The following is a 12646-nucleotide window of genomic DNA, read 5'->3' as shown; positions in this document are numbered from 1 at the left end:
ATCTGGGAGTTAGACGTTATCCCATCTAACTGGTCACAATCACTTATCGTCCCAATATATAAGAAAGGGTCAAAATCATCTTGTGACAACCACAGAGGGATTAGTTTAACTAATATAATATCTAAAATACTAGCCTCGATAATTATCAGACGTCTAACTAAGACTCGTGAACTGCAAACACGAGAGAATCAAGCTGGCTTTAGACCTGGTCGTGGCTGCATCGACCACATATTCACCATTCGTCAGATTTTAGAACACAGGCATACTTATCGGCGTCCGACAATGGTGGTCTTTCTCGACTTAAAAGCAGCATTTGACTCGGTAGACCGCGAGATTCTGTGGCAGTGTCTGTCATTGAAAGGCGTACCACAGAAGTACATAAACCTTGTGATGGCTCTTTACTCGAACACTACTAGTCGAGTCAGAGCTTATGGCGAACTGTCATCTACTTTTGCAACCTCAAGTGGTGTCCGTCAAGGCTGTCCACTTTCCCCATTTTTGTTTAACTTCATCATAGATCTACTGATGGAAATAACTTTCTCGCCGACTGAGTTCTCGGGTATTGATCTCCATCCAGGAGGTCCACTTATCGATTTAGAATACGCAGATGACATAGTCCTGTTTGGTGAAGACGCTGACAAAATGCAGAGTCTTCTGGTAGCACTGAGCAACAATGCCAGAATGTTTGGAATGCGCTTCTCTCCCTCCAAATGCAAGTTTATGCTTCAGAACTGGTCTGCGTCAACACCTGAACTAAGGATAGGGAGTGAAGTAGTCGAACGCGTCGACAACTTCACTTATCTTGGAAGTCTGATCAGCCCTAATGGGTTGGTGTCTGACGAAATTTCGGCACGGATTCGAAAAGCTCGCTTGGCTTTTGCCAACTTGCGTCACCTTTGGCGAAGGCCAGATATCCGTCTATCAATAAAAGGACGGGTATACTGCGCGGCAGTCCGTTCTGTTTTACTTTACGGTAGCGAAACAAGGCCATTAAGAGTAGAAGACACTCGTAAGCTATTAGTATTTGACCACAGATGACTCAGAAATATTGCTGGCATCTGCTGGGATCACCGGGTAAGTAATAGTGAGGTTAAACGCAGGGTATTAGGGAATGATGGTAAATCAGTTGATGAGGTTATGAATCTTCATCGACTGAGATGGTTGGGCCACGTGTTACGTATGCCTGAACACCGACTACCACGACGTGCAATGCTATCCGGTATTGGAGATGGTTGGAAGAAAGTTAGGGGCGGCCAAACCAAAACGTGGCATCAGTGCTTGAAGACACTAACTTGTAGTCTGAGCCATGTTGGTAGATGCAGACTACTTGGTTGGGGTCCGCGTGACTTTCGTAACCAATGGTTGGAGACTCTTGGTGACATGGCTCAGAATCGATCACAATGGCGTCGGTGTATACACTCCCTGTCTTCCCTTAAACTAAGAGATTAAAATCACTTCATATCTTTCCTTCTACGAACCAATTCTTTCTTCTTGTACTATATCTCTATATGCAATCTTTCTCCTACATATTACTACCTTTGACCTAACCACTGCTGTGAATCCGGTGTTCATCTTGTTGTGCTGATGCGGTATGGCAACCTAGACCGATGCACATATGTGCCTGGTCCTACGTTGTAGCTGACTGACTGACCTCCCACAGAGTGACTAACTTAACATATATCTTAAACAGAAATACATCTAGAAGGGAACCTAAAACTTAGTTCAAACTTCAGAAATCATATACCTAAAGATAGATTACATAGAACTTGTGTTGTAACTACACGAAAGTACCACCCGACAAAATCAACCGCATGTTGTAATATTGGGTACAATAAAAAAACTGATCACAAAATTCGGTTGATGTGCAATTGACAAGACACAGTCTAAGAATCTAGTGTTATATAATGAGAAGATATAAAGGTAATACAATATTTTCAACTCCAGTCTATGGAGAATTTCTATTTGATAACTAAAATATGATTGGTCACTTACACGAACAATTAGTGGAGAAGCAGGACTGGAAGAATTTATTTGCCGGACAGGATTTGTAAGCATTCCTGTAACGCTTGTACATGTTGTAGGAGTACTATGAACATTTGAATTTGCCAAGTTGAAGGCCAGCACTGTATGATTAGCTGCACTCAAGGGTAAAGATGGACCTGTATTTGATGAACTTCCAGAAAAACTTCGAAGAGACATCATCAAACTTGGATTTAAAGATGAAGAAGTTGCTATAGTTGACTGAACAGGTAAGTCAGATTGAGCTTGAACAATCAAGGATTGTGAAGACTGAATGGCAACAACATTACCACTGGAAGGAGACATGAACGAAACATTAGGATTCACTGTCAACCCTGACCATACACTACCTGTATTTGCTATAGATGGCCGAGTTGAAAGTGCTACAGTCTGAGATAAGGATGTCGGGAAAGCTAAAGCACTATTTCCAGAAGTGGATACAGTGCATGTGGATTTAGTAGTCGTGCAAACCGTAGATGGAGGTGTAATCAAACGAACAGTAGCAGATAGCGGTGTGGTAAAATTAACCAATTTAGCTGTAAGATAAAGGTATAAATAAGAATTTATTATTCTTATATATTATCACACTTTTCTGATATTTTTAACACAAATTATGGACCTATGTTCTTATATTAACCACCGAAAAGCAAATGAATGTTTTGAAAACCGTCATATATCCAACTAACTTTCATAACAACCGATGGAGAATATGGGATTCATGATGATAATGATAGATATTTCAACCAGTAACTTCAAGTAAAACATTTATAGAACCCACCTCAAAAATTGTAATTCAATTTAGTAATAGAGTATGAGTAATTTTTTTGCTTTCCGAACCATACTTAGGGTGAGAAATGGATATATAATACCCGGATTTCCAGACTAAGGTACGACAGTTCGAAAATGTAGAGCCCAAGATGGTTAACTACTAAATTGTATCTCCTCTGCTTGAAAAGGTGGTAATATTGAAGTTCCAAATTTTACTTTAAAAATGTTGGGTACGATAGATCCCCAAAACTCATATTTTGTAATTTCATCTAATCGATTAACTTATCGATTAAATGTTCAAATATTTGAATGGCAGTCAATTGATGAACTTATCGATTAAATGTTTAAATAGCAGCCAATTTATGAACTTATTGATTAATGTTTAAAAATTTTCCATGACAATATCGATTATAAATATTTGTATAAATACTCTTGATTTGTGTGCTTGACCTGACTTGACTTAGTATCTGCTGTTTGCCTGTAGAATACACTTTCTACACCTTACGAAGTCTTCTTGATCGAGTTAGCTGAGTCGGGGACAACGAACCAGAATAGCCTAACGAGTCTCTGAATCCTGATCCTTCGTTCCGTTCCGAATAAGCCGAATCAGTAGTAGCATTCAAGCTTAACGAACATAACAAAAAACACTAGTACATTTCTTGATTTTTTTCAGGTATCTAAATGATAATTTTCACATTAATTTTGTAAAATGTTGAGTGTGACAGACGAACAACCTTTGACAACTGATATTGTTTGATGATAAAACATGTGAGTAATCGGAACTACATTCACGGAGAAGTGGCTTTATGATCAGTGCGTTTAACTTCCGGTTAATAATTCCTAGATTCGAACGCCACCCCATTTACTTCAACTTGGGCAACAGGGTAACATAATAACTCATCACAATCAAGGTGCTTGATGAATGAATTTTTAGAAGTGTTTACATAAGCTTCATATTCAAAGGCAAAAGTTTACGGCATTTCCTTTTTTAGACAAAATAAGCTCTGTACAGTTTGTTTACCGAAACCTAAGTTTTACATAAAAACGATATCATATACAGGTTTGTGGTTTACGAGTAATTAATTCCTTTCTTCACTCATCTTACTTTCTAAACTAGAAAAGATTGGATCATATTTGTCAACTAGTGATTAGTATGGTTCCCAGATAAGCTATTTGGTATCCACATATTAAGGTGCATCTGAAACCCTGTAGACATTTAAATCCATATTAAGAGACATTATCGTCAAGTTACGCAGTCCGAAAAAATTGAAATCTGTAGAAATTAAGGGAAATACTAGACAAATATAGTTACTTTTTGATGTTTGTGGAGACTGTGTATTTACTTGATCATGGAAAATGATAGCGGGATTCGATAAATTGGTGAAACTGGAATCAGATGTACTCATCTTACTGGGGGATACAGTAGTAATTGAAGTTGTTGGATTCTCTATCAAAGATGGTGGGTTTGAAAGGCTTTGAGGTTTGTGAATAAGTACGCGTGGAGTTGAGCAGAGAGTAGAACTCATGAGCAAACTTCCAGATACAGAAGAAGTCGGCGCAGGGAAATTTATGGCAGTTACACAATGTGATCTTTGAGACTGGAGTGGCAACGTAACATTTGTTGTAGGAGTTTCAAACACTAGTGGGCAGGCACTTGAATTCACTGTTGCAGTTGTAACCATAGCGCTACATTGGGTTGACGTATGGGTTGCGAATCTATAAAAGGAAAGCAACAGAAAACAAAGATGAAAACTGCTACAATATTTCCAACTAGCTATCAAGCAATTCACAATGAAAACCTCTAAGGGCATACATTTACGGAAACAAGCGTCGAATACTAGATAAATGCAATTCGCATTTGTACTGAAAGTGTTATAAAGGGTAAAATACCCAACTTAATTACGGACTAGCTGTCTATCAGATTCTTTTTAAATTAAGCCCAACTCGCTGAAAATTTTCAGTAAGCGCAGGGTTAAAAATAGTAGACTGTTTGATAGGTGATCAGTGTAATGAACTGGTACTCAGTGTTTATTAAAACTTGACACGTAATTTATGCAATGGAAATGCTGAGCTCAGTTATGGATCACAGACAAACATTTTATAGGATGTTCCAAAGCTAGTTTCATATGAACAAATAAACATAATCAAACAGTATTTATTGTCCCATAATACACTTGCCTATTCTGGATAATTTAGTAAAGGTAACATTAGCCATAAGTCTGAAAAAGATTGTTAGGATACTCGAAGTATTAGATTTTCCAGAGGTTTGGAAAATGAGTATTGATTACAGCTTTAGAAAGAACATCTCAGTCAGTCAGTCAGCTACAACGTAGGACCAGGCACATATGTGCATCGGTCTAGGTTGCCATACCGCATCAGCACAACAAGATGAACACCGGATTCATAGCAGTGGTTAGGTCAAAGGTAGTAATATGTAGGAGAAAGATTGCATATAGAGATATAGTACAAGAAGAAAGAATTGGTTCGTAGAAGGAAAGATATGAAGTGATTTTAATCTCTTAGTTTAAGGGAAGACAGGGAGTGTATACACCGACGCCATTGTGATCGATTCTGAGCCATGTCACCAAGAGTCTCCAACCATTGGTTACGAAAGTCACGCGGACCCCAACCAAGTAGTCTGCATCTACCAACATGGCTCAGACTACAAGTTAGTGTCTTCAAGCACTGATGCCACGTTTTGGTTTGGCCGCCCCTAACATCTCCAACCAGCTAACACTAAACATAATGCATTATGATGTCCAGCCACTCAGACCTGTGACTAAACTGTGGCTTGTTCAACACTGTAGATTATACAATGTCGAAGTCTGTCGCAACTCAAAGAACTTAGTGTCTCACTATGGTAAGGGTCTGAAACCCATGGAGGGAAGCAACGCCATTAGAATCGAAGAGGCATCTTGTAAAAGATTCCCTGAATGAAAGGTAGGTTTGCAACTGATTGCCTAGTCATCTAACATCAGAAATTTTAGATACAGTTAACTGGTCTACCCCGACCTTCATAGAAACAAAATCTACATCCAAGACATATTACATATTAACATACTACCACCAAAATAATTATGATAACAATACAAAAGATGAAAAACTGAGGCCATTGAATACACAATGTATGCCAACAAAAAGCTGTGTAAGATATTTGAGCTCCGGTACGTCTTAAATAGCTATAAAATATGAGCCCTATTCCCATTAACACAGAAAACGTTTACCTTCTTAGCAGTAAAACACTATCAGCTTTGGTGGTATTTGACAAAAACTACTGGAAAAAAATTTTAATATTGAAAAAAATGTTTAAAATATGTAGTAATACATTTTATTAAAGGCATTAATGTCACGAAGTGAGCAAACCTTAAAGCAAGTGTTGGTTGTATGTGGTTTGGAGCCTGTGGAGATATGACAACAGGAGCTACTGACGGCGATGTGGAACAGTTTTTATTGATTAACGAAGCAACTAGTGGGGTGGAAGCTGTCGTAACACCAGATGTACCTAGCCGTGATGGACTGTTTAAAACATTCGGTACGGACAAACAAGATGCAGTAGTTGTGACACTTGGGTGTAAAAAGATACTTTGACTTGATGCTGATGTAACACTAGAGCTTCCTGAATAGTTCCCCAAGTGAAGTTGTAGTGGTGTCGGTGCACTTGATGTTGACGGAGGCAATGTAGATGCGGCAGCCAATATCAAAGGGAAGAACTGATTGGTAGAATTAATGGGAGATGAAACTGATGTAGCCGACATATGTAAACTAGAAGCATGTGGTAGAGGCGTATTGGCACCAGATGCAGTGGTGAGAGCAGTAGGTTGTATTATTGTTTGATTTATCAGACTAGACAGAGGTTGCTGAACGCTAAGCAATACACGTGGGAAAAATGGTACTGTTTTGGATGAATTGGAAGAAGGGTTTTGCAGAATGGAAGTACATATATGAGTTGGACGATCTGGTTCTAGAGGGGAATTCATAAAAATAGGCAACCACTAAAAAAACTACATGGTAAGGATATGAGTATGATCAAATTATTTGTTTATGGATAGTATAATTCAAAAAAGAAACTCCGATAACTACTAATGAGAAATGCACCAGACGTAAAAAGGGATATATATATATAACTGGTTCTTAAGGTAAACTGTTATTACGTTTGGTAACTGTTTAGTTTTATAACCAAACCCTAAATGTACAATTCATTTACAAATTAGAGCATTTCGCAAAACGCGTGCGAACTATTCCACTAAGATCCATGCTTACCAATATAAGTAGGAAGTGGAAAATGAATGTATAACAATTTCCTTTATTACATACTTCACAGACAAGGGTAGAGTAATGAACATAATGTGACCAAATTAACTTCAATTTATCTTACGTCCCAAATGACAGTATTCATAACTCACAATAAGGCGTGAATTCCTTAACTGTAACTATTTAGTTATCAAGCAACAACTACATAAATCCCTAAATTATGCTCGGAAGTGCTTATATACCACAGATAGTGATAGAGCCTTGGATGAATAGATTTTAATGAGTTCAAGCAAAGGCATGTTCATCCAGCTGACAAGCCCTTAATGGAAACCGTACCGAAGAGCAATACAGGGCATATTACTATATAGGAAGGATAAGAATAAAGCTTAATGGGTGGTTGTCAGTTCCACTTCCTCATAATTAGCCTACGGAACCCGTATTTTCCGATCATCTATGCTACGATGTTCTCCATGTTTATTATGTCCAGTGTTTTCACTTGTAACCAGACCACTTTGCAAGAAATAGCCCTATTTTTATTGCCGAGTTGTGTTGATTTGTTAATGATTAATTTTGAGCTCGTGTCAATGGTTCAGTCTTGTGACCAGCTATCAGTCGGTCATGCTACAATATAACCCATCGATCAGCATTGTTTCTTTTAAAACTCGAATTGGTTTGCAACAAATCGTAAGACCATCAAGCACAACGCTTCACAGTATACTTTCCTTTTGATAGATAGAGCCAACAGAAGACTTGGTCTGACTGAGGGATAAGTTAGGATTCCGACCATGATGTAATGCAATCAAGCGTTTATCAGAGCCTTAGTGAACACAAAAGGATTTTGATCTTAAAGCCGAGTCTAGCTCAGCTTGGTGTTTGTGGTAACGTTAGTTGCAACAATTAGTTTGATGCAAAAAATGTTTATACCAAAAAAGCCCAATCTAAGTTAATCATAAATAGGCGATGTTTTTTGACAACCTTAGCCAGAAGCTTAGGAAAGACCGGTCGGTTCTTGAGGTTACTGCTTGACTAAAAGATGTTCGGAAGAACATCTCGGAGTGTTCAGAACACAACGAGCGAAAGAAACCTAAATCTAGACTTTAAAAAGTGTGGGTAGTGATTAGAAGTGGTGGATGATGAAAGTGAAATGGATGAAAAAAGTATAGGCAATAGGCAGATACTCAGACTCAAAAAAAGGTAAGCGCCAAGATATTGGTAGCCATCGTGTTAAAAGACGATGTTAGAATTCACTTTCAGATTAGGCGATTAAGGAGTAGTTTAACTGGTATGTAGTTAATCTACAGTTCTTCATTACTTAGCACCCTGAAAATATTAACCTGAAGCCACTGGAGCTTAAGCTTTAAGGAGTATGACATAAAGCGAGAGAGAGAGCAGAAGGACTTGACGGAATAACTTCGGAGGTTTTTAGAGAGTGATTTAGAAATATCATTAGAATCGGCTGGTAATAACTGAGACTTGGCAGTCATAATAATTCTATACGACTTGCTATAAAAGCTAACAGTGATAGTTTAAAAAGTACAGGAATTGGCTTGTAATGACCACATAAGGATAAGTTGAACTAATGTTTAAGATACTAACTTCAATAATTTGGAACCTAACCGAAGCTAGAGAACAGGAAGCCGCGAAACATCAAGTAGGTCACAAATATGGTCGTGAATGTGTAGGTTGAGCATTCACTCCAATGTGTTTCTGAACATGAGAATAAAGATGGTGAACGCAGTCACCTATTTTGAGTTGAGTTGTTAGCGGGACATAGATTAGATCAAAGTATGCTTTGATTTTTTGGGTGGTAGGACTTAAACCTGCCCCCAAATGCCCTGGTACGGTCGAGAGTGAGGAGAGTCCGCCCTCCCTCTCCAAATGTTCTCACATGGCCACGCGTATATAGCCTCTACCAGGGAAGTCCTACTCATTACCTTCTCGTGACGGGGGTGTTGTTTACGAAATTAAGAGGACGAAAAGCGAATGTCCGGCGCTTTAACCGGGTCAGTGGACATGGAGAGTCCACCTAGGGGAGTTGGAAAACCTTAATTCCAAACCAATAGTGCACATGGGCTACAGTATCCTGAGTGGACAAATGGCGTATGAACCAATCGTTGGTCACCGACTACCATGGGACTGCATCTCCTTACGATGCTCCACTGACTTGTGGATCAGACCTTCAGGTCGAAGGCTCCGGGTGTGGCCCCCTAAGAAAGCCACCTTCTTCTGTTTGGGCACCCGGGCAGTATCACAGCTCTCACACAAATCAAATGAGATTTGTGTGGCGCATATGTATTTGGTGCCTCCTTGTACCAATATCTATGTGTGCAAATAATAAAATAATAATAAGGTCTTATACCTTGCATTACCCTAGTCTGAGCTAAGTAATAAAATGAACATAGCGAATTTGGACCGGATCAGTGACCGTAACGTATGGATGCAAACGGGTGACAAAGAATAAATTCAGTAAATGTAGTATGATCATGCTCTGCTTCGCTTTCCTATAAACCCTGAGTTTAGCATTAGTTCATAATCTACATTCCTTAATTTTATTTGAACTATAATTCTCATGTCTTGCTTCCCATCAGACTTGACAGAATTTCTCTCTAGACCCTCATTTTGTTGACTTCCTTTATTAATGTGCTGATTTAAGGCGTGGTAGCTTAGAAAGATATGTATATTTTTCAATTAACTTTACAAGATACTCACTGGACTGGGGAAAATCATCATTGAATAAGTAGGGGTTCAGTTACTCCTTCGAGTGGTCGACATAGCATTACCCCTATTACTGGAAGACCTTAAAATACATATCCACGTCGAAGGCAATACATAAGCGAGCGTTAACACAAATCTAGTGGACGACCATCTCTAAATTAATCTTCTGTTCTACTTCATAAGCCTGATTTACCAATTGTCGCAGTGATCTGTCTTACTCTTTGCTGATTTAATTAAGATTTCGAGACCCATACATCGTATGTCTGATAGGATAATATTATAAGAAGGCCTGGATTCACTAGATGAATGAATAAGCGGGGATTAAAAATCAGTTCTACCAAAAGAGAATGGTGATGAAAAGAACGAACTGTGAAGTTTCATACAAATACGCAGTAAGTGGAATGGCAATAACCGAAGCAACGGACGATAAAGATTTAGACGTTTTAACTAACAATGCACACTGAACTACGAATAAATATAAGGTTCCCGCTGCCAAAGGCTTTAGCGTCTCATTACCTTTTCGTAAATCATTCCGATAAATAAATGTTCAGGATATGAGGTGAGACTACAATTAATAGATGAATCAATCTGACCTAATATTGTGACTCTTGGATATTGGGGCAAAATTCAATTATTTATATGATTAAATCCCCAGTGCCGACTTATGACGCTAACGTCTGATCTCGATCACTCACATCAATTAATAATCCTACTTCGATCGTAGTAAGTGGTTGAATCCCCTCAAGGATGAAGCAATATCGCTCAAAGGTCGTTCATAAATAAATTCTCAGGATATTATCAGTCAGTCAGTATGTACGAGCAATATTTCGAAGACACCTATGATCAAATACTAGTAACATACGAATATTATCTACTCATACCGGCCATGTTTCACTGCCATAAAGTAGGACGGAACGAATTGCTGCACAGTAAACACGTCCTTTGGTTGATAGACGGATATCTCGCCTACGCCATAAATGACGCAAGTTGGTAAAAGCTGGTCGAGCCTTCTGTATCCGTGCTGAGATTTCGTCACACACCAGACCACAAGAGCTGATGAGACTTCCAAGGTAAGTGAAGCGGTCGACACGCTCAGGATTTTATACCCAGCATTTGTAAGACTCCATTTGCTATATGACTCAGAGTCCTTATTTCAGATATGAGGCGGGTGTGATAAAATGAGTCAAATGGCGAGTGACCAGAATGAAGAAAAGTTTCGCTGGCCGACCTTATGAAGATAGACCTAGACGCCCCAACCTATTTCCGTTATCGCAGGCTACGACGTGATTTAGTACCGGCTTACAGCATACAGAATGGTGATTTCGGCATTAACATATCTTGTTTTCTCTTTATATCCAGGACCGGTGGCCATCTGAGAGGACATCCGGAGAGACTATAATTTATGGAAGAACCAAACACGTTTAGGATAACAATTCTTGGATTTCGGCGCGAAATTCACTTACCCGTTTGACCAAATAGAGTTTTGACACTTCAGGTGGTTAGTTCGTGGTGAAAACACGGAGTTTAATTTCTAACCCTAACCGTCAACCGTAAATATTAATTCCGATTCGCACTAGTTTATAACCCTTGTTTGGCCCTAGTAGGTAGATGAACGTTCTCAGGGTTACTTTAGCGTCGCTAACAGATCACCCATAAATTAAAGTCTCACCGAACCCCCTAACAGGACGCTTAATATATGCACCTGTCGGTACACTGAAAGTGAAGTCCGGACTTTGCAGTAGTACAAATACTGAAAATTAGTAAGGATCGCTTGACCTCTGAAGACTGAAAGCTTCCACCATATATGACTTGATGTAAAAAAAAATAGGACCCGACAAACAACCCATTCGAAGTGAACTTGACAAATGCTTAGCATAGAGTTTTGTTATCTTGAATTATTCCTGGAAGTTGCTTAAATTCAGAATTGGGATTAGACTGTGAAAATTAGACCCAAGAGCAGCTAACAGAACCAGTCGGAATCTACGCAGTCGAATTCAGGCCAACGAAACTTTGAGGCTGATACTACTTTATTCAAGGCAATCGGTATGCTTTGGAACATCAATAAGCTATATATTTCACGTATTACCAGGGAGCGTGCTGTTGAAGGTAAACTACGGAGCTATAGTAAGTCATACCTGGTAGTAAATAGCATACACCAGTCACAAGAACAAATTAAGCTAACTTTAACTAACCTCTAGCTAGTTTTCCAGCTGGCAAAACTTGGTTGATATCGTTGTCAATATCCATAAATAACAGGATGAAGTCACTACAGTCGGACGTCCATTATTTATGATCCGAGATTCCGCAACCCAAGGGGTAAATGTAATAGAGCAACCTCAACATATAACTTCTTTGAACTGTTAACAGTACGAAGCGACAATCACTGTACGAGCCTTGACGACTCAAACCGATAATACAAACAAATCCCGTCCACAAACACCAGAACCGAAAGCATTTTCGACCTTCACAACCCACTTGAAACAAACAAACAATTCCTTCAACTATCAGACGGTTTCTTGTTCCATCAACTTCTAATTTGAAGATGAAATCACTTATTCCAACACAAGTGTATTGTGTTGTTCTAACTGCCTCTTGTCAATGAACGGCATATATTCAGTCTTCAGTTTTCAGTAATAAGGATAGGAAGTCTATTGACCTATATTAATCCTTGCAGTTTGTAATACTGTGGAGGTCCAATCTCGTTTTGAATATATTAACAGACGGTGCTGATATTACGTGTTCCGGTAGAGAGTTCCGGTAATTCACTACTCGGTGCGAGAAACGGAACTCCAGACGTAAACGGTTTGATCTCGGTTTTTGAACTTTCTTCGAATGTCCTCTCAAATGATCGGTTCTAGACGGAAGTAAAAGATAAGACATGTTAATACCAAGG

The 12646-nt window shown here is 39.0% G+C and overlaps 1 protein-coding gene across 1 annotated transcript in view; it reads right to left on the bottom strand.

Moving 5' to 3' along the window:
* Window positions 1-12228, bottom strand: part of MS3_00004436 (uncharacterized protein) — a 31750-nt gene extending 19522 nt beyond the window's left edge. Inside the window, exons 1-4 of the mRNA XM_051212353.1 lie at window positions 11946-12228; window positions 6151-6748; window positions 4100-4503; window positions 1993-2555 (exon numbers count right to left, since the gene is read on the bottom strand). Of these exons, the coding sequence (XP_051072531.1) occupies window positions 1993-2555; window positions 4100-4503; window positions 6151-6748; window positions 11946-12000 (1620 nt within the window). The 5' untranslated portion in view covers window positions 12001-12228. The remainder of the gene's footprint in view (window positions 1-1992; window positions 2556-4099; window positions 4504-6150; window positions 6749-11945) is intronic.
* Between the last annotated feature and the right edge of the window lie 418 nt (window positions 12229-12646).

This window comes from Schistosoma haematobium, chromosome ZW (genome assembly GCF_000699445.3).
Source record: "Schistosoma haematobium chromosome ZW, whole genome shotgun sequence".
NCBI lineage: Eukaryota > Metazoa > Platyhelminthes > Trematoda > Strigeidida > Schistosomatidae > Schistosoma > Schistosoma haematobium.
This window is presented reverse-complemented; position numbering and strand designations above follow the sequence as displayed.